At 39.5% G+C, this 24,022-nt stretch overlaps 1 protein-coding gene across 3 annotated transcripts in view; it reads left to right on the top strand.

Moving 5' to 3' along the window:
- Nucleotides 1–24,022, top strand: part of reln (reelin) — a 95,221-nt gene that overhangs the window by 8,465 nt on the left and 62,734 nt on the right. For all 3 annotated transcript variants that reach the window (XM_027008785.2, XM_027008786.2, XM_027008783.2), the window contains exon 2: nt 11,268–11,375. In XM_027008785.2, coding sequence (XP_026864586.2) covers nt 11,268–11,375 — 108 coding nt within the window. The remainder of the gene's footprint in view (nt 1–11,267; nt 11,376–24,022) is intronic.

Consider the following 24,022-nt stretch of genomic DNA (forward strand, 5'->3'; position numbering starts at 1 on the left):
TACTGACCAAGATGGGCTGCATTGAGAGAGTAGTAGATTTATTTCAGGTATTGTACATGCCACAGTTACTAGCAGCACAGTGGCCTGGGTTCTCTCTGTTTTCTAGCTAACGGTCAATTTTAATTTTTTAATATTAATTTTATGGTGGTAGCTATTTGCGAAATATCTACGAAAGGGGACAGACGGAGGAACTCGTGTGAAATGTAAGTTAGCTAGCTACAATAAAAAGCAGAGGGAAAAAGATATTTAGTATCGTAATTAAAAAACAACAACAAAACCTATCCAATCAAGATCATGTATTATGTTTGGAATGTTTAATGGTCACAGTAATATGATATTTAATTATATAGCCTAATATAATGAATATTCTAAAATAGACTTTTTTATTGTTACATGGTGTTGGGTGCATCCAACACAAACATTCTGCAGACTGGTTGACACCCCTTTTTTAATTTAACCATCTACTCCTAAATAATTTTTTCAGTTTCTGTGCCTAGTAGACCACACTATTGTTGTAACTAAACTAAGATATATTAATTGGTGAGGAGTCCTTCTATATATTTTTTTCTTCTCAAGACACCTGGGAGCTTGAGGGTTCCTCTGGTACTGGTACTGTCAGCTCTGTTGAGGGTCCATGCCTGGGTCTAGATGTAGCGTTAGCCATGCTTGTTCATCCCTACCCCTTGGCTAGCTTTGCTTCCTCCTGCTGGCATGTCAATTCAGGCAGCTGTAATCCCTGCCCCTGGGCAATGTGTCGTCTGTGCTGATAGCATTCAGCCATTTGCCACTCCCAAATCCCTCACAGAACAGGAGGTTGCCTGCAGTGCATGTCATGGGTGGATTAACCATGGCCCACACCAATCCTAGCCCTCCAAACACACTGGCCCTGGCTAACTAAGTAAAAAACAGGAGCCTGGTGAGGAGAGATTACATGTCTAAAACACTGGTCTTTTCTAACAGGTAGGGGAATACCCTTCTGGGAAAAAAAAGTTAGTTTTCCTACCACTGGGACCCCTCCCGGCTGATCTATTCAGTCATCTTCCCTCCCCCTACTACCATCTCGGCCCCACTCACACCTCACATTCATATTGAATAGTAGAACCTGAGAAAGGCTGAGATACTGTAGCAGTGAAGTTGAGCAGATGAGCTTTTTCATTCTGCTGTCACTAGGCACCAATGCATTCAAACTAACCAAAAGGCCTAGCACTTTTTACGAAGAGAATTTCAAATGTGGCAAATAGCTGAGCTGGGATGAAATTGCAAAGCATATAAACATTCATTTCTCAAAGAGCTGTCAACCTGTGCCTCCAGAGACACTCCAAAAGGCTGTAATGCTGAGAGGGGATTAAAGTGGCTATGATGTGCTAGAAGTTGAAAGACAAAGATGCCATTGTTAAAAAGAATATACTAGCACTTATGGACAGTTGTGTCTGTTTCTTGCATAATTATTCTATTTTAGACACTGACACACGTGTGAATTTCTATTTAAAAAATTAAAGGTTACTTCTTGATTTTGGTTAGGAGTATTAATGATGAGGCCACTTGTCAGGATTATGTAGCTTCACCAAACTGCAATCTACATACTGCAGAACTATTTCCAAAAGGCATGTTTCCAAAAAACTAATCAGACGACATCTGCTACTAAATAGAAGAACTATGGAGGAGAGATATGAGAGCATTTACTGCTGTATCTTTTGCATTTGTATTTTGCTGCCAGTCAAATGTACTTTACTGAATATCATTGTGAAATTATACCAGTTGCCAATGTCCTTGTAGGGGACATGAAGACGAATGTAAAAGACAGGGTAGATAAAGACAGGGTAGAAAATCTAAAAACTTTCCCATGGGCAACAATGACAAAGGGAAAAAACACCTTTATCTGTCACATTGCTGGGATGGTATGGGTTATAATCCAGTGGTCTGTAGTGTGGTTTTACCTCCCTTGGCTTTTATGAGCTACAGATGGGGGGAATAAGGATATGTGCCACCTTGTCCCATTGCAATTACCACCTTCTCACTGTCCCATGAGACTATGTGATCACTAACACCAGCCAGATGTGCTGCAGTTATCCAGCACATTGCTGTCTATCCTGACCTCCCATATAACTGTTTTCTAGAGCACTGTACCCTTGGAAATAGGCACTGGCTGGTAATGATACCCTGAGAAAAAAATATCAAGGCTAGATGAATGTACACCATTGCACACACGTATGTGGTTGGGTGGGTGGCGGTGCTATTCTTGGTTAATTAAAGAAATTAGCACAGTGTCTGGCTTGTGTGATTAAAACTACACCTCATGGGAGTGATTCCCTATTGACCAGGTGCCAGTTGAGACTGTCATTACTGAAAGCAATTAGAAATCAGTAATTTTTTTTTAACTGTACTCCAGTCTAATGCTATTAGACATCTGTGAGAAACCAAACCACTGAACATAGATACTTTTGATTTACTGGTTATTTCTTCAACAGCTTATGCCTGTAAATGGTTTATACAAAGATAACTCTTCTAAGGCATAATCAATGTACTTGTGAAAACATTAACTCTGCTCCTCTTTCAGTAATTAGCTACTTTGTGGTGTGCTGATAAACTGAAATAGCCATGGTAATAGAAGATGTATCAAGCATTTCTGTAGGTCAGTTTATTTTTAGGAATGAATGGTGATTACAAAGTTTGAGGTCTGGTTTTCAGGATATTTCATTTCTGAGTCAATTCCCTATGGGTCTGGATACATTCAGCTATGGTAAAGACAGAAACTGAGAAGAGGGAGAAAGAGAGATTTGCCAGAAAGCAAACTGCAAACTCAGCTAAAGGCCTCTTCATGGAGACAACGTCATTATTCACTGGAAATTATATACATGCTTTATACATGTGAAACTTCAGTTAGAATATAACTAGAATATAGATTAAGCTAATAGCTGGAACCGATAGATCCTATGTAACGTGCAGCACCTGTTTGTCACTGGGCATCCCTTTGCACAAATTCCTCTATTCATCAATGTATAGAAAGTGCAATCTGGTGTAATCATAGTGTAAGTAAGGTTTTGGGCACTTTGAGGGTTAGCTGATTAAGGATGATGGTTTTCATCTTGAGCACAGCAAAGAATTTGATGGTAATGGGGGCTGTTGAGCTCATCAGAACTGTAGTTTGAAGTGTCAAGCCCAAGAGAAGGTGCAAGAGCAGGGCAGATGCACTAAACACTGATGTTATTCTCTTTCATCTTGGGTTTTTTAATTTTATATTGCTACTCTTTTTCTAAAGGGATTGATGTTGCTGATGTGAGGCATAGCAAACTAAACATCTCACAGATTTTACCTCTGAAAGCCTAGAGGCAGATTTAGATAAAGCTAATTACCCATGGGAGTTACTGTGATTAATAGTTTTGAACTTTCAGACATGTACTATGTGATGGAATTATAGTAGTGAGATTAGTAATTTCAAGACTTTGAATTTAAACAACATTCTACCTTCTGCATCTGTCAGGCAAATGTCTAATAGTCTATTACATCAGCTTGCCAGACATCACACACCTATTGCAGAGCAAATTTTACTGCAGTAGTTGGTCTTTGTGCCACACATATACTGCACATATGTGATGAATTTTGAAAAATTCTGAAAAATCCCATCTGGATATTTTCTTCTTCTTCATGTGTATGAGATTTAGTGACGCATTAAATTAAGTACAGCAGGATGGGAAAACACCCACACAAAGTGTATTTCATCATGCAATTCCCTGGGGCACTATTGTTGATTCCATCTCTGTTCCAACTAGTGCCGTTACTTGAGGACTGTCCACGGGAGGTGGAAGGGGTTCCAGAGGAGGAAATAGACCAGCTGTGTGTGTGTGTGTGTGTGTGTGTGTGTGTGTGTGTGTGTGTGTGTGTGTGTGTGTGTGTATGTGTATGTGTGTGTGTGTGGAGAACAGCAGAAAGGAGTGACCACGGGTTCTGCAAGGCCAGAAGGGGTGGAGGGCCCAGTATAGATTGTGACAGTTGGTTATTACCCGTTTCCTCTTTCCTGTGAGAACTAGCCTTTTTGGAGCAGGTGTATGGAGGAACAGAGAAAAAAATGCTCTAAAAAGAGTAGGATTTTTGATAAATCAATAATAATAATAATACACGATACTTATATAGCACCTTTCTAGATGCCAAAGATGCTTACTATTGATAATGCACACCAAAATAATACTACTATAATAATAAAAGTAAAACTTACAAGTATATGGGGTAGATGTAGAGAAATCAGAGGTGGATTAGGAAGGTTGTAGACTGGTGTAAAACATAAGTCTTAACAATCCTTCTAAGCTAATATTTCAATTTGTACCTCTAAAACTCTTTACAGTGTATTTGTGTTTACCACGTTTGAAGTTGTACCTCTGTTACTCTTTATATGGTATTTTACTTTTGTAAGTCACCCTAAATATGAGTGTCTGCTAAATGCAGAAAGTGTAAAGTGTAATTGTATTTGTGTCTTCCAGTTTTTGGTCACTCTGTGTAATTTTTTGGTATTAAGAAATCTTGGCTTGATATTTTACACTGTGTTTCTGGAACTTTTTTGTACAATTTTGTTTTGGTTTAGTTGGTAAGGGCCAAAACTCATGTTTGGGGACAGAGTATCATGGAAAGATTTTACACTACATTCAGCTGGAAAGGACAACTCTCTTCATTCTCCTCAGCAAAACCTTTCCATTCTGCTCTTTTCCTTCACTTGAGTAGTGCTACTTGTTTCATTTTACTATCTCTTACAATACTGCTGTTACATTTATCTGATCTTAGAATTAAAACAGTGATGACAGATGGAGTCACTAAATGGCACCTTTATTAATACTCTTAAATGTTGTTCAATTTGTCACTTTGAAACATAACAAGCTGGGGAAAAAAACATGGTACATAGTAACTCTCCTTGATTTGGCAATCTGCAAACCTCAGTAACAGTGGAGAGGGTTATTTGCATAGTTCATTTCAAACTCAGCAAGAGTTCAGCTCAGCACTATCCCACAAGCCACATCTCTCGGTCAGCTACTCCAGCTCCAAGCTGTGGGGGCATAACCATACAGCTAATCTCCCAGTCACTGAGCCTGAGTTACTGAAAACCAGCACTGTGACTAGCTGTACACAGTCCCAGTTTGCCTTCTTGTATAAACCTGAGTATTTATTAATTAATTTTCTTGTATTATTTTTATCATTTATTTTCTTTTATTGTATTTTATATTTAGATTTGTCAGGCTCATAAAAGCATTTGAGTGGTGCAGGTGGAAACATCCCATTGATTAGATTTAATATTCCTTTATTTTTGCTGAGAATTTCTTAAGGTGGATTGATTTCATCTTTATGGTTAATAGAGCAAGAGAGTTCAAAGTCCAACTGTATTATTCTGACTTTTTGGTGGCTTTAAAGCTCTATGTATAAATGGCATTCCTAATGTTAAACTGCTGGGCCTGGCACTATCAAAGCCCAGAGGCTCTAATTACTGTAATTTAGATATGACCTTTAAAATACAAATATAAAGGTTGATGAAAAGTAGTGTGTGGGGTGTGTATTTGTGTATGTGTGTATGTGTGGATGGGTGTGGGTGTGTTTGTGTGTGTATGGGTGTGTGTGTGTGTGTGTGTGTGTGTGTATTATATATATATATATATATATATATATATATATATATATATATATATATATATATATATATATGGGGGGAGAGGGTTGGGTGATGGAGCTGTTGACAGCAAAAGCCCCCACAACAGCAGATGGCAATGCCAGGAGGGCAGGCAGGTGCCAGGGGGTTACGCAATGGAATGATGGTGGTGTTATATCTGTAGTCTATCCAATATATGACATGCATATTCAATAATAATATGCAAAATACATGTGGCTTGCATGCTGACATCTCCCTTACACATGTATGAACTAATATGCATAAACAGATAATTGTGACCTTCTCCCACGTGTCTACATCATTTATTTGCTCACTGCTTGCATGTGAGTGGAAATGGTAGAGTCCCGTGTCACTCATTGTCGAGCACAGGTGACAGAGCACTGAACCTGGGCAGGAGCAGTGGGGAAGGGGCAGCATGCTGGCATAGGGCCGGCTGGGGGAACAGATGGACCAAGCTGTGCGCCATGGCATGGCTCCATTTCCGGCCGCTCATGGGCACGTGGTTTTACCAGCGGGAGGCTTGATGTGGGTCAGATGACCACCTATCTTTATCCAGCCTCTACCTACTGCTTTCAAAAAACTCAAACCACCATTGTCTGCTGCAGAAAACCCAGAAAATGAACAGTCTTTGACAAATGCATAGCTGTAGTCAGTGCTGTTTTTGTCTGATTAAAAAGGTATTATAGTTCTCCATTGATACATAATGGAGCTTTGCTTCTTGAATATTCTAGCTTGACTAAAATCTGACTGAAATTGTCTTAAAACTGAAAAGTTGAAGGCCAGGTATCCTTATATTATAAGGGACTTTGTTAAAACAGTAAATTCAAATAAAACAGATCTAGAACAGAATATTTCTGTCTTTGGACATTCCCTAATAGCATATAAATCATGCATACAATAACTTTACCTTTATGGAATATCAGACTCCTCAGAGCACAAAAGCTACTTTTTACTTTTTATGTTGGAAAAGCAAAAACAGCTCATTGCACATGTGTGCTGCTGAAATTGTGCAATAATTCTACACAGATGTGGTTGTGCAATCATTAGAGATGCACACATGTAGAAAACTCTGATAGTTTTTACATTTTTTGTCCAGTGTTTTTAATCCACATCTTACTATGAAAAAGACAGCAGGGCAGGCCTGGGGAAACCCTTCTTGGTGCTTGTTGAAGGATAGCACTTTTAGAGTACTTTCCTGAAAGTAAAGCTGTATAGACCTGAGCCAGGAGTAATTATGTGTGTTGTGTATGCTCTCTCTGTCCTCCTCTTTCTCAAATGCAGCCAGTGCCCAGTTATTCCAGTGATTATACTGTCCTTCTTTGGGCGTCTTTCTTATCCAGTGCCATGCTGTTACCTAAGAGTGAAGTAATGAGCTTTGGCTCTGCCAACAAGCTTGTCCTCCCTCTACTGAGACTTTACTCCTGGCTTTTATGGTGCCACTGGGTGTAGTTCAGATGATACCCGTCACATTGGCACCACAGTCTCTGGCTAGTGTACAGTAAGCCGTTCATGGCTAGACATGAAATGACTATTATGAGCTTTTGTACACTAAAACATTGCAGGCTATCTGTCTTTCTATGATTTACACACAAATGGACTAATATTATTGTCTTTTTAATTTAGCTTTAGCTTGGCATAAGTTGGCAAGGAAGCAACATAGTACATATCCTGTCTTTTCTCCTCAGAAATTTGCTACCCCTATGTAATATTGTTGCTGTTTTCTGAAGTAAACTGGCCTACATGATTATGGGAGATGTGTTCCACAGTGCTGGCTCTTTACATTTATGTTTATGGCATTTAGCCAAAACAACTTACAATTATGACTGAGAACAACTTGAGCAATTGAGCGTTAAGGGCCTTGCTCATGGACCCAACAGTGGCAACAGTGGCAACCTTCCGATTACAAGTCAAGTATCTTAACCACTGAGTTACCACTATCCTCTTTCTACAAATACCTAATGATGCCAGATAACAGAACTCTAGAGCGATCCATGAAAAAGTACCTCCACTGCAGTGCATGCTGATATTAGAGCTACACCTATCTTTATCTAGTATGGCTTTGGCACTCTAGTTTGTTTTGCTATTGTGCCTTCACTTTCTCATGTCATGTTTCATGCTTATGTCTTTTCCTTGGTGCTGTCCTGAAGAAGTGTTAAAAACACCTATTTGTTTATAAAACATAAAAGGGGGGGGGGGGGTAGGCAGAAGTTGCTGTGAGGCAACAGTAGAGCATATCTGTTTAACACACAAATAGATATTGATGTTCTTTTTTGTCGTGCTCTCTTTCTATCTGCTTTTTTTCTGGATGTTTGCTAAAGTTTATTTGCTTCATGGCTCCTTCTGCTGAAGAATCATATATTTGTGGCTGAACAAAAGTTAATTCAATGATTTCCAAAACTTCATGTCCACATTCTCTTTGTACTCTAGAATTTTTCAAATGTCTTTTTTCATTCTTGGGGGTTTGTACTTTCTGACTCATGTAATCATGGAAAGAATATCTCCACTCCCAACCAGCACTCACTCATTCTCTCTCAAACACTCACCCAATTCTGTCTGTTTCTCTCTCTCTCTCTCTCTCTCTCTCTCTCTCTCTCTCTCTCTCTCTCTCTCTTCCTCTTTCTGGGTCCATCCAGAGAGGCTGGTAAGGCCCGGGTTTATCAATAGCTGAGTAGGAGCGCAGCAGTGTGTGTTGGTAATGAGGCATACCACATCACAGCATCAAAATTGCATGGTGGAATAGGACCAGCAGAGTAGAGTGAAGAAAGGAGGGGAGGATAGCACATGATCACAATGATTACAATTACATAGTGTGCACTCATCACATTATAGTGGACAGGGTGGAGATTTGTGGTCAGAAACATGACTGGACGTATGCGTTCTTGCAGACATCACAGAATTCATGAAGGAAGAGGGAAAGAGAGGATGGGGATAAGTGTGGAAAGGCAGGTTCTCTCCAGTCTGTCTAAACCTGTGCCAAACTCAGCTCTAAAGCAGACGGAAAAGATGATAAATGGAAAAGAAAAAAAGAAAAGAGTATTATCTCTTGTTAACCAGAGCATTACACACAGATAACACAGCTAATTGTTGCTAGTTACACAATGGGAAGAGAGGGCTTTTTACAATATATGTTAAAGAGCAATACTCAAACTAAATGAGAAAACCTGTCTTGCTAGCAGTATTACTTTTTGGAGCAAACTTTGCTGTCACTGCATTCTAGCCATATGAAGTGTTCTTGTGGCTTATTTTCACTGTTATTCTGTTCATCTCGCTGGCTCACTTTGCCTCAGGCCTTTGATGAGACCTCTTATTCTTACTGCGCTTTACCCTTCAAGCACTCAAAACTACAGAATATGAGTATGTGTTGTGTGTGAGCATGAGTGTGGAGGGGAATTCTAAGAGGTCTCTTCAAAGCCATGGCATTGCGGAACTCTAAGCACGTGTGTGTAGCCTGTGAGTGTAGACCCTTCGCAACTGAGTAGATTTGGTTTTGAGAGTCTGCCAGCCACTCTGCCATATTAAAAGGATACGGTTCTGTTCTGTTCTGTTCTCTTCTTAAAAAATAGCACTTTTATGAATTATTTGCGCATCTCAATTTTAATGTTCATTACCTTTCCTCTACCCTTTCCTTCCACAGACCTCTCTATACATCGCCCTTCAGTAGATCCCTTCTTCTCAATTTTTCTCCTTGTAACCCTTTTCCCCTTTAGCTTTCTCCTGTGTTCCTTGCTCCTTTCCTCTCACAAACAACTTCAACTAGAGCTCACTAGGGATGTGTGGGTGGGTGTATATGTGTGAGTGTGTGTGAATATTATTTCAACCCAATGCCTACCGATGCTTGTTGTTTTGGCAAAGTAGCCTTTGACACGCCCATACTTTATTGTATTGTACCATATTGTGTTGTACCTAACTTACATATCTTTACAGGAGAAATGTAAATGTATTATATATACACTTCACCATTTAAACACTATTTCCTGAATTGATGAAATTGTGCACATTTAAAATTCAGGTTCAGGACTTTACTGACAACTGCCAAATAGAGCAAGGAATAAAGAGACTAGATGTTTTATTCAGTTCAGCTTCACAGGGTTTCACGGTGTGGTGTAATCCTATAGTTGTGTGTATGCTGTGTACTTAGGAGCTGAAGCCAGGACTTGGTTTGGGTAAAACAAACAGACAGCGTAGACTGAGAGATCTGAATGTAATACTGGGAGTGGTGGGATAAATTATTGAAGCTATGATGTGGGGGGGAGAGAGAGAGAAAGGGAAAGGAGGGGTAGTGGGGATACTGGGCTCTGCTCTTAATGCATGTGTGTGTGTGTGTGTGTGTGTGAGAGAGAGAGAGAGAGAGAGAGAGAGAGAGAGAGAGAGAGAGAGAGAGAGAGAGAGAGAGAGAGAGAGAGAGAGAGAGAGAGAGAGAGAGAGAGAGAGAGAGAGAGAGAGAGAGAGAGTATGAAATGAGGCATAAGATTGGCAAACGAGTCCATTGAGAAAGAAGTTAAAACCCAAAGAGTGGAGCCATCTAGACCCACACATGGCCACACACACTCACACAGACAAACACACTCTCACCTTGCTTGGTAAAGTTCTTGGTTTGATTTAGTGGTTGAATGAGCCTGGTGAAAGGTGTAGAAGCTCTTATTTCTTTCTTTGTCTTTTATGAAGTGGGTTTTGAGGATTCAGGAATTCAGAAACACATCCCTTTCTGCACAGTGTGTTTTTCTCACCCCTCTGCATCGTGATCTGTCTGCCTGGGACCAGTCCAAAGCGTCGTCCACATTAGTGCCAGGGCTTGATACAGGAGCCTCAGTCTCTTGGCTTGTTCTGCTTATAGCCTCTGGAGAGAAAAGCTTAACTTTATCTGATTTGTGACCCTTCATGAAAGAAAAAGAATAGAAAACATGGCTCCAAATCTGATCTCTTTTTTCCCTTCTGTGTTTTACTCATGCTTTGCTGTAGTATGTAATGGCACATTTGCCAAACATGTCACACATTTTTCCTGTGACATTTGCCGTCTGTGCAGGGAAGGTGTCATGGCCACCCCCTGGTCCAGCCTGCCTCCTGTTTACACATCTGCTCTCTCTTTCTTTCTCTCTTTTTCTCTTTCTCTCCCCTGCTCCTTGTTAGCACCTGTGTTTTCATTTTGCAGCTGTTGGTCTTGTGGACATGTACAAGTACCGCATTACTACATGATAATTAACAAGTGTTCACCTGTAAACTGCCTGTCAAAGGCCTTAGCCCCACGGTCCTAGAAATTGCTCCAAAGAGCTGTTATCCTCCCAGTAATCAATGATTCATATAACATCAGTCAGCCAAAAATAACAGCTCCCCTGTCTGTGCCTGAGCATTAGACAGTGATTGATGTTGTGATATGATTTTAATATGAGATTTCTTCTGTTTTTTTTTCTTCTGTTTTCTTCTGATTAAGGGGTGTATAAGGGTGACATACACAAAATAATGTTGGGTTGTAAGAAGGTCTGTATTTATTTGTTTGTCTGTGTGTGTGTGTGTGTGTGTGTGTGTGTGTGTGTGTGTGTGTGTGTGTGTGTGTGTGTGTGTGTGTGTATGGCCTTGAGTTATGGTTCTTTCTCACAAACTGTGTTTCTTTATCTCTTTGCAGTGACAATCTCCACTAGTACATACTTTGATGGTCTGCTGGTCACTGGTCTTTACACCTCTACAACTGTCCAGACTGCACCCATCCCTGCACCTGCTACCTTTGGATTTGGTAAGTGTTTAATGAGCTCTGTCCACTTTGGTATTAATAGTCAGTGACATTGTTGAGTTCAGCCAATATCTAAGACACTGAGCCATAGACGTTTCAGTTCATTTCATCATGCTTATTCATGAGTTTCTGTGACAATATAGAAAAGGAAGGTCACATTTAGTTCTGTCATTTAGTGAAATTTATGTTCAGTAAATGATAGAATGAAATTTGGCTATTTCACAAAATAACAGAACAACCGAAAAGGAATATAGCTCATTTAAAAGTCTGGTATTCACTTCCTTGGACAAATCCAAATATTCGACTATAATCAAGCTCACCTGAGACATCTTGTAATTGGGTAGTTGACTTAATGCACATTGTTATTATGAGCCATGTTTGCCTTTTTAGTCTCTTTGTTTGCTGGCTCATAGTGTTCATCAATGCAATCAAGTGCAGCAGAACTATCAAAATGAAACATGTCCAATAGGTTTGGCTATATCCTCTCTTCATGCTGTTGTTACAGCTAAACTGTGTGTACTTCTTAGTGACTTCAGGCAGTATAGGGCACGGCAACCGTAATCAGCAAGACAAACTGGTACACAAGCAAGCTAAGTTCCTACAACTTCAAACAAATGCTGACATTTTAGATAAGGAAATAGAAAAACACTATAAAGCACAAATACAGTGTGCCAAAACCTCAGGTGGTGAGGTATGTTTTCATATTTCTACCTTAGTTGCTAAAACACAATGATCAGGATAGTTATAAACAAAATTCAAACCCCATGCACTTAATGCGTTTGATGCCCATATTCCCCTATATGTTTTGGTTATTTTGGATAGCAGATACATTGGCTAATGAACAATTCCAACATTGCATGCCTCTCCAGAATGTCACATCTAAACTGTTGAAGAATGAAGAAATCACAAATTTGCTGGAGTTCCCATTTATAGGAAAAGGATTGAATGATAATGTTATTAGTGATAACCATTAATGCTCCTTCTAAATCTTACAATAACAATGTACATATGATTATCTCTGCTCAGTGAGGCCTGGCCTTTGGCATTCAGTTTAGGTTTATTCACAATTTTTACTCATTAAAAGAGATTAACTGGTTTCTTCTAGTTCAAACAATGTGTTTCCAGTGCCACATAACAGTACAAATCCAAAGAACCTTCGTCTGTGATGCCTCTGAGCAGTGACACATTCTGTCAAATCTGCAGGCCACAAAGTGTCCCTGGGAAAGGCTGAGAGTTATGCTTGACGGATGTTCAGAAAAGCAGCCTTGTCCTGTCTGAGTTGATGCTTCATAGTGGCAGTTATTTCAATGAATGACTTTGCTCCCTTGGTCTAAGATGGTCTCTGAGTAGATTATTTCTGCCCTTCTCCTGTTTGTACCAAACAAAGTTTATTGTTTCCTTATCATTCACTGCCACATGGTTTGGAGAAGGCTGCAGCCATGCCTATGTGTTGCTTCATCTGAGCTTCACTCAAACATTGGTAGTTCTAAGCTATGGATCTAAGCGCCTGATGCAAGCTGAGAAGAAACAAACAAACAAACAAAAAAAAACAGTGAAGCTCTTTGTGTGAATGTGTATGCAGGCACGGTTATAGAGTTGGTTTTGTCCCCTGCAAATGCTATTCAATCAGCTTCCAGCAACGCACATCTCTCCAGAACCACTCACACCCTCTGTCAGCTTTGTTAGAAACTAGAGGCTAGACAGAAGAGTTTGTCATAGCACATCTTTTGTTTCCAGCAAATTTGATCAAATAAATAATACAGAAAAATACTAACGAGAAACATCTCAGCAAGTTAAATCTCCCACAAGCTTATTTCCTTTCTAAATTTCAAATGCAATGTAATAGCTATGCTAAGTTAATCAATTTCACTGTGATCGAATGCTCAGGCAGTTTGTCTGGCCCCTGGTTCAGCCTGAAACTACAGTTTGTAGGGAGTTTTGGACCTGTCCTGAGACCTTTGGCAATGCCTTAGGAGGACTAGTAGGAGATTTCTGGAAAGCCCCTATGAAACAGTGCTGGGTAGGTGGGCGTAGCTGCAGTTTAGAAGTGGATGCCGAATGACACAACAGATTCCAAGTAAGTCTAAAAAGCAGAAAGGGGTGGTTGGGGGTAGGTGAGGTGGAGGTGGGGGAATAACCCATGTCTGCTTTCTTGACATGGTCTGAAAACCTCTTTGAAGCAACCCCCTCTGTTTGCTGATTATATATATATATATATATATATATATATATATATATATATATATATATAATCAGAAAAAAGAGTGCTCCCTCAGAACAATCTATTACTGTTCAACTCACAGTTATTCCCATACTGCTCTAATGCATCTAGTGGTAACTTGTGACTAAGCTCTCAGAAACGGATCCCTAAACTGTCACTTGAGCCAGTGGAAGAACACTGGACAGCCAGCACATCTGCAGCTGCTCGGTTGATGCCACATGTAGAGAAACATGTGGCACACAGATGTATTCAGCACTGTTTCTGCAGTCGGGAATGTCTGGAATGAGCCCTGCATACAGCCATTTGAAGTGGAATTTAAAAATCAACACTGAAAATGATTTTCATGTTGACTTGAAGAATATGAGCTTAAAACATCAACAAACCAAGATCGTAGTTAAAGGATTTTAATCTGTTGTGCTAAAAAATTACTGCAAAACTTAAATGTGTATGAAAGTTAAAGTCTCTGAGAAGCCATCATGAGAAGATACCTCTGATGTAATGTCTGTAGGTGATCTTTCCCCTTATATTGCCCAAATATTATCAGGTTTTTTTGTATTGACATAATTTCTTAATGAAACAGAGGCTTACCATTCTTAAACTGCTTACTGGACTGCCACCCAACTAAGGAATAAGCAGTACTGTTTATACAGGGAGGAATCCTGACATCATTCCCAGCATGGCTGCGGCTAACTCTCTTTAACTCTCTAACTCTCAGGCTTCCAGCCACATGTTCTCCACATGGCTTGGGACTGCTTTTACCCGCTACAACATTAGAGATAGTTCTCTGCCTTTCCATAAAAAGAACAAGGTAGATTTTCATACTCTGTTGGAGACCTTTAAACATAAAATAGTATCATGAAACTATTGTAGACAGAGTTAATGTTTTCCATTGAATGTTTGTTGTATTCTTTATATTTATATCACTGTTACAGGTCCTTCTGACCAACTCTACTTCACAAAATGGTTTGGCAGTTTAAATTTTTTCAAGCAGTGCTCTATGCAAGAGTGACGTCTTATTGCTCAAAAAAACCTCTTGCAATCAACATAATTAAAACTTACAATATCTATGGAATCCCAACAAAACCTTCAACAAGGCTGAGGAAATCTAACCCGTCCAGAGACCTTTCCCTACATCTTAAATAGTATGTTTATTGAAACATACTGGACAAATGAATATTGCAGAAACCTTGTAAATGAACACGGGATTTGCATATAAAGCTGTAATGTATACAAAACGTTTGTCTACCCGATTATTTTAACCATTTTCTGAACTCATTTTGCTGATTATTGCAATCAAACCAGCAAGGCAACTATTACCATAGTTAAATGACCAACTATTATCATAGTTACCTTACAAACTATTATCATTAACTTACCAACTATAACCATTGTTAACTTACCAACTATTACCATAGCTAACTTATCAGTGTAACGCTGCTGGACGCACAGACCCCCTCGTTCATGTGAGACGTTTATTAACATGAAACACACACAATAGACACACTCACATGAGATGCTGACGGTGAACATAACTATACGTTTGAACATTAAACAAAGTACACACTAACATAAAGGTGATCACACAAACACAGACGTTACGGCTATCGAAATAGTTAGAACGACTGGTGTTGCTGTTAAACAACTTACGTAGCGACAATGACCAACAAAGGATGCGCACAGACAGGGGTTTAAATAGACACATCAACACTTGACGAGTGTGCAATCCCAGGGGGGCGTGGTTACAAGACGGATAAACAGTACATATGTGGATCCCCCGCACGTGGCGGGCTGTACCACGTGACTTATGGGTCCGGAGCAGTCTGTGACATTTAGTTATTACCATAGCTAACATCAGCTATTAACTATACCAAATACTACCATGGCTAACTTGCCAACTATTACCAACTAGCCAAGGCATTTAATAACAAGGCTAACTTGCCATCTAGTTATCTACTGGTTCAACAGAATCCACCCATCCCTCCTAGATCTGGTGTATTTATGGTGTATAGTGAAGTGATATTAGGCAGCTCTTGCCCTCAAAATCACAGTTAATTGTATGTAGACTTAGTACCAAATATTAATAGTCTTGTTACTTCTTACATCTGTTTCAGAGCTATAGCATATGCAAAGATTGGGCTGTCTGTGCATAAAGGAGCCAACCATAGATGAAACCAATCAGTCAGCAAATATCTGTGATTCCCAAAATTGTGCTTCCAATTTTTATATAGAGAAACGGTCTGTGTTACTGGTCATACCACAGGGTCCTCTTTCTGACATTAACAGAGAGCAGCTCTCATTCCACTACAGTCTTACAGTGTTACTGACGATAATCTGTTAGCAGTGAAAAGTCTTGCCTCAGCAGAGTTCTTTGATGGTTGATGTGGTCAGGGCTTGGCTAGCTGCAGACAAACTGACTGGATTCTGGCTGATAGGGGAAAACACCCTCCAGCCTTCTAGAGGAATGCCCTTCTCTTTCTCTCCTAGGAAAACAAAACAAACAAAAAAAACCTCCTAAAAAAAAAACCAAACCCAGAGACAGACAGAGAGGCAGACAGCTCAGTTAGGCTTTTATTGACATTCAGCCATCCAAAAAAGGAAATAAAAAGAAAAACAAACAATCAAAAAAAGGGCTACAGTACAGCACTGAGTAACAAAACAGTGCACAAAATGCTCAAATGCAAACTCTTAACACTGCTGAGAGTCGTGTAGGAATTTAGTTACATTACAGATGAGTGACAGGCAAGTATGTATGCAATAACTCAAAGGAGGGGGGGGGATGTTTATGACAGTGTGATTACAGAGCTTCAGAGAACTCTATGGTGGGAAATAGAATTATAACAATGTAAAGTGTCAGTGGCAGATACATTCTGATCCTGAAGAGGTTGGGTGTAAATGGCCAGTGGCTGCTATAAAGCTCGAGTACCACATTCAGTACAATCAGCTGGCATGTTTCAGCATAATTTACATTTGTTGGCTAGTCTGCCATCAGAGGATTGGCAAAACATCCTCAATGTGTGGTTTCTGTAGTCCCTTTGCCATTTTAGGTATTCCCATTAGCTTGACAGTATCTGTGGTTGCTAGTGTGAAGTGCAAAGAATCAAAAGTGTGACACACACACACACAAAGTGTGATAGAATCAAAAGTGTGATGCACACACACTTTGCAAAAAACAGTACTGAAGATTTTGCCAACATTTTGTGAAATTTCAGACTTGCTGAGAAAAAACAAATGCCTGACAATATGGAGACAATTTGCATTATTAAGACAAAAGCAGAGCTATGGGGTCATTACAAAAACATCTACGATCAGTCGTCATGTGTGCAGCATGACACAAGCTGCTGCTCCTAATGTTGTGAGATATTATATATATATATATATATATATGCTTGCACAGCTGATGAAAGATCTCTGTCTGAAACCTTTATGATGATGCCTGATGGCTTTAAAATGAATCAAATTGTAATCTGAAATAATTAGTATGTATATGTAAAGGTATACTTATAAATGCGTTGCTCATTTATGTAAAAAGGAAGTGTAACTATTTCATTTCTGCACAGTAAACAGTAAAGTGTATGCATGTTTTGTTTTTTTTGTTTTGTGTGTGTGTGTGTGTGTGTGTGTGTAAACTGTGTAGCTGAGGGGCTGTCAGCAGAGAGTTAGAGAGCAGGATGATCACAGAGCTGCTGGGTGTTTGAAGTCTCTCAGGTACTGACAGTTCCTATAGCCTTGGGAACACTTTGCCATGCTCTATCTCTCTCTCTCTCTCTTTCTCTCTCTCTCTCTCTCTCTCTCTCTCTCTCTCTCTCTCTCTCTCTCTCTCTCTCCCATTCTCTCACACTTCATAATCTGAGCTTTTCCTGCCTCCATTCTAGGAGAAACTCACTGAGGAGGATGTGAATAAGAGAAGCAGAGTGAGAAGGAAAAAGAGAGAGACACACAGAGAAGCAGAAAATCCATGCTCTCCTGAGACTGTTAGTGCTGGAGACATTGAACCCACAGAGGCTCAAACCAGCACTGCTCTCTCTATGAATGTGTGTGCAAATAATAAGACACGTTCTCATTCGTCACAAGCTGACAGCTACCTGTTACCGGGGTGCTGACATTTTGCAACACCCTGACATCCCACAGCCACTGCTGTTGTTGAAGATAATTAGTGTGTGTGTGTGTGTGTGTGTGTGTGTGTGTGTGTGTGCGTATGTGTGTGGGTGTGTGTAAAATATAATTCCATGGCTTACATATAATTTCACTGTGGTCAAGGTGCATTGGTAAAATTGACTTAAAGAGTAAAGGAAGAAAGAAAACATTATTCCATGAATGATCCCAGTTTCTTAGCAGTCACTGTCCTCTCCAAACAATTTAAGTATGAGCTTTCAATTTACTGTGCCATGTAAAACAATAGGGATATACTCGGCAAGGCTACCTTAAATAGACAGTGTAGGCTATTTGTCCTTTTGTAGTGTAGGCTAATGTTGGCATACATACATTATAATATATTTTGGGAGGTCACAGACATTTCTCTTCTTAGCTGTTTTACTTAAATGGAGTGAAGACAGACAACAAGATGAATAATCATCTTTTCCAGTCATTTAACAAACTTGGAAACTATTATAATGACATAATTTAACGAAAGCTTCAAATGGAATACATTTAAATATCGAGTAGCCTGTTGTTCTGCATTTATCACTCCTCTAACCACCAGTGCCCTAGCCATGCCATTTAATCTTGTGGAAAACAATCCTCAGACATGAACAGTACTGACACTGTATTGGTAGCAAAATGAAGGTCACCATCACCATCGCAAATACAAACGGTCTAAACTTAGACTGCAAATCAGTGCTGTTGCTAACACTTAAATTGTGCATAGCACTCTATTGTGGGTGTGCAAAGACGTGCTAGCTGCTTTACAGCATATTTGATTCTATCTTTTGTTGGAATAGGCATTTTTGGTCTTTTTTTGTCGTTTTCATGGCTTACACAACTCGCACTATGCAAGGTATAGAGGGTTGGCACCATGAAATGGGAGTTTCATGTAAACAAAGTCGCATACATCGACGTGTTCATGTTCATGTGGAAAAAATAAAAAGAAGAACCCAGAGGACCATAACTAAAGTCAATGTATAATAATGAATTTGGTGGTTCCATCAGCCATTAAAAAATTGCACTTGCAACAATTGCAAAAAATAATGTTCTTGATCATAGTTGTGATACATACATGGCAATAAATGGGTAGGATTACTAACAGTGATTATATGATTACAATCTGTTTCATTCTAAGCCAGACCTACTTCCACCTTTACATGAAGTATATAAAAGGAGAAGGCAAAGGAGCTTTAAACTTCAGATTACTCAACACTTGTGTCATAGTCTTTTTGGATATGTACAAAATAACATACTAAACAATTTCAGAGATAATAGTAATAGTGAAACAGTAACCCAGTGCTAGTGCTGATCCTGAATGGTCCTGTAGTATTGTTTGTTGCGAGTAGTAGGCCTGTTGCTACACTTGTTCCACTTTAGGCTGCTGAAAAACAATGACAGTAAAGAAACTTTACTGTTTTCATGACTACATTTTTTATTTCATACTATTGCTCATGTAACCTTATGATCATTTCTTAAAGCTTCAAGAAATGGATGTTAGTGAAGGATATAGTGTATCTCATCCCCTTGCAGCTCTTCCACGTTCACTCTCTCACTCTTTCCTCTCTCTGAATTTCACACTGGGCTTGGCATTCTGCTCAATGCCCAGATTGAGCTTCTGTCTCAATCCCACAATGCCTTGGGAAGCTAACAGGTGGCTTAGCATTTGTATGTTCTCTGAATCCACTGATATGAGTGGTGCAACATGCCATCTCTCTCTCTCTCTCTCTCTCTCTCTCTCTCTCTCTCACACACACACACACACACACACACACACACACACACACACACAGAAACACCCATAAACTCATACAAATAATACACACACACTCACACACATGCATATATAAACCTATGAATTGCCATACTAATAAGCACACAAATATGTAGGCATCAGTACACACAGGCACACTCTCATGCACTGACACATGCATGCATAATGAATGATATCACTGTGTTATCACTATCTCTACCCTTCTTCTCCATCTGTCCTCCAGTCCCTCCTCCGTTTTGCCACTGTTGAGTTATTCTTGTTTTTCCTTCTGACATCTTTCCCTTTTCTTTCTCTTGCTCAGTGCTCTCTCTCTGCACTAGGCTTTCTCTAGGTCCTGCAGTATGCTTAGTAGTGGACATGTAGGTATGATTTTACTGGACTGAACCACAGAATTCTGGAAGATTTTATGTATTAGGTCAGTCCTACAATATATGCTTTTTATGGATTTGCTCCTTCCGTGAACTTGCAGTGTATGTGTGTATGTACAGTATATCAGAGGAGGAATGGGTTCTCCTGTGTTCAGATATGAGTAGTGATTTGTGTGTGTTTGTGTGTGTGTGTGTGTGTGTGTGTGTGTGTGTGTGTGTGTGTGTGTGTGTGTGTGTGTGTGTGTGTGAGTGCGTACGTGCGTGCATGCATGCAGGCACACATGCATGTGTGTGTCAGTGTGTCTGTGTGTCTGTGTGAATGTAAAAGAGAGAGAAAGACAGACAAAGACAGGACTGCTCTGCTGGTGAAGCGTAGGCTGTGTGTGACCCAAGTGCTGTGTGTGCATGAAGAAGCATGTGTAAGTAAATAACTAATATAAAAGCTGCAGCATATACTGTCAGAAAACTGTGTGGGCTGCAAACATCAACCCCCACTGCATCCAAGTGAACTCCTCATACTACAACTATAAGCACTAGATTATACTTTATGAGAGAACTCAAGGCCTAACTGTTTCTATGTGTTTGTGCCTCTCTCCCCCTTCTGTTTCCCACTGTATGTTCAGTTCAGATCAGTTATTGCCAGTGATATATCAGGTACAATATTGATAATATTACCAATGCATATTAAAATAAACAGAAAGAGATTAACAAGAACAAACAGTTTTTTTAAAAAGGAATGTGTAAAACTGGGAACACATGCTTGCTGGCCTTGGGTCAAGTCTTATAAGTCTTTTGTCATAGTGTCCCCAGTGCACTCTCATTTTTTTGATATTTTTTTAAAGAAAACAAAAGATTATAAAATTAGAGAAAATTAAAAGGGTTTTCTGGTCTTCCTTGGAGGCAAAGTCTACCCTACACTTTCCATGCTGAGATGCACTCTGTACAGCACTGAGTGGAGCATTTGGTGGTTTGCTTTCCTAATTTTGCCTGCCTGTTCTAAAAGGCCTGTCCATCTGAACCAGATATTTGCATATGTCTGTTCATGTATGACATGGGAGAGTGACATTACTAACCTAAATCTGGTGGAGAAGAGGTAAAAAAACACACTCTACATCCTAACATGCAGTGTTCTTTGATAGAAATCCTTCAGCTGCTTTGGCTATGAGGATTTGCCTTTTGGCATAATACTGTCATAACCACGTCAGACAATCCCAAAGGATATGCACCCGTGTGTGAGGCATGGCGCTACATTCACTGTCCCTTTGGCCTGTGTCTTTCTTCCCTGTCTCAGCTGATCCACATCCACTATGACATGCGTATCACTGGGACACCTCCACCAGCGATGCCTTCCCTGTTTGTTCACCTGACTCCACTGGGAGTGCTGGTCTGTGGGCATTAGAAATTAGTACAAGTCAAATCAGATTAATTAATCATGGGTTCCTGCAATTAGCCAAGGAGTCATGTCAAATTAAAAATCAAATTAGTACTGATGGCTCCCAGGAGGGCCCTGCTGAAGGCACCTGGAATTCCAGTTCAACTAGCATAGAAACTGGAGCACAGGAGCACTGTGCGACTTTGGTTGCTTTCATTACTCTAGTTCTGCCTACTGTTATTCATACAGGTTGCATAGTATTGATAACAGTAGGAGGAGTCAGCTCTTGTGGAGTAGAAACAGTATCCAGTTTGAAGATAGAATGTTCTTTTGCTGGTTGCGAACTATTTCTGTTTTGGAGGGGTATGTGTAAGAGAACCTATCTACTGGGAAAAACTTCAAAAGGGATATGATTTATGGAATTTGAAAGTATTCTTTCATTATTATTGTCAAAGCAATTGAATTTTACTTATGTCATTTGTACTCCATGGCTGAAACCCTAGTATGATTTATTGGCAAGTTGGCGTGAATTCTGCACAGTTTGTTGATTACAGTTAACTGTAAATTACATTAAAGGCCTAGACTGAAGTTAGAATAACAGACCTTCTTGAATTGGGCATGGAGATCACGTAAATAAATCTTGGTCTACAATGTGACAATACAAGCAAATCACAGCTGAATCGTGAGTCCAAGTCCAGCAAGTTCTTTACTTAAAGAGCAAAATAACAACAAAGAACAAAAACAACTAAAAGAAGAGTATCCCTGGAACAACTGTTCTAAAAAGACAGGATGATGGAAACTCATGTCGATAAGAGAGTGACGTAGTGGAAAGGGCTAACATGAAACATTGAGTTAGTGGAATGATGAAGTTCCGGTTACAGTGGTTACAGGTAAAGTGTGTTAACACTGAGGAGAAGGCTCATAGTGTGGTTGGGAAGTGCATCCATTACAGTTACAGAGGTATGCCTGCGACATATTAGCAGTCAGGGTACATGAGGGCTCTTGGGAATTGGAGTTGTGAATGTACTTAGGACCAACACGGGAGTGTTGTCTATATGTGAATCTATCCCTGTGGTGGCATGGTGTGACACAAAAACTTGTTTATCAACCTGTCATACTCTGGCTATTGTTCCTTGATACACTTTCATAGAGCTGCCATAAAATGACTATACGTTTTCATAGACGTGCAAATGTTGAGATGAAATGTTATGTTGGCATTGTTTAAGTATTAATTATATGTGGGTTCTTTGATAATTTGGTTATTTTAAGAGACAATCATTATATTTTTATCCTAGGGGTAGAACTACTTCTTAGATACAGTACCTTGGAGAGCTCTTCACCCCTCTTAAAAGTAATCAGATTTGAAAGTCTTCACACTTTCATATTTTGTGCTGTCATATTCTGGCCCTCAAAATAATTAAACTGATATTGATGCGTTTATGTCATTGTAATATTCTATGACAAAAATTCCAAACTGAAAAAAGTTGTTTTGATCAGAAGGTGGAGATTCTGTTATGTTCCTGGGGATGACCACCAGTAAGACACTTAAGAGGACAATGGTGTATTGCTGGATAAAGCTCATAAAAATATTTTTCTTTGGAAGACAGCACAGAAAATTTGATGTGTGTAGAAATTACATGCTACATTTTTACAAAACAGTTGTAGAAAGTTTGTTGACCTTTTCAATGTGTCTGGTACAGGAATACAATGGCATATGAGAGAGAACGCGGTAGAGAAGGTGGTGCATACTGCTTCTGAAATCACTGGTTGTGAACTCCCATCTGTTGCCTTTATATACATCAGTAGCTTGGAAAAGGTGGCACTAAAAATTTATGAAGATAGTTCACATCCTGCATGGTACCTTTTTAAGGTACAGAGAATTTTATGTAGAACATCTCAGTTCTGTGACAGCACCTACCTTTCTGCTATCAGACTGTTAAACTCCACCCTACAATTTTAACAATGATCTCCCTCCCCCAATGTTTTGAATGGGTTTTTAGCAAAGTGGTATGTGTGTGTGTGTGTGTGTGTGTGTGTGTGTGTGTGTGTGTGTGTGTGTGTGTGTGTGTGTGTTTTAAGAGACAATGTGTATGATGCTTGGATGTTTTTTTTGTTTCTGCTTGAGCGGTAACAAATAAATTCCTCCAAGTCATCCAAGCACTGACTGATATGGTGATAAAGTATTGAAATCTGAAATAAAAATTAAAATTGGCCTCTACCTGTGAATAAAGTTATCCAATTTCTGGATAAAAGACCTCTTTAATTTCGAATGGACCATTTGTGAAAAATGAAAATTGTGAAAAATGAAAACCAAAGAGCAGTAAAAATGTTATTATAGACATGCACAGATAGGAAAAGGCTACAAAGTCCAAGTGTTGTCATATCTCAGTGGGCACTGCTCAATTGTGAGAATATGGAAATTGCATCATGCCACCCATGCACTGCCTAAACAATGCTATCCCTCAAAACTAGCAGTAGAACAAAAAAGTGACTTGTGAAGGAAGCCACAGAGAAGCCAACGATCAAGTTGAAGTAGCTACAGAGTTCAGTGACTTGAACTGCAGTGAATGTCAATAATATCAAGTGTTCTGCATACATACATGGAAAGAAGCTATTATGAAGAACAATTGGAGCACATATGGAATCTGGCAGAAAGCATCAGAGTGACCCAGCTAAATTGTGGGTTAAGGATTTGTGGTCAGAAAAGACAAAATTGAGGTTTTTGGCCCAAAAAATATTTAAAGCAATATGCATAAGCCTGACACTGCCCATTCTTCA

This window comes from Electrophorus electricus, chromosome 4 (assembly GCF_013358815.1).
Source record: "Electrophorus electricus isolate fEleEle1 chromosome 4, fEleEle1.pri, whole genome shotgun sequence".
Lineage (NCBI taxonomy): Eukaryota > Metazoa > Chordata > Actinopteri > Gymnotiformes > Gymnotidae > Electrophorus > Electrophorus electricus.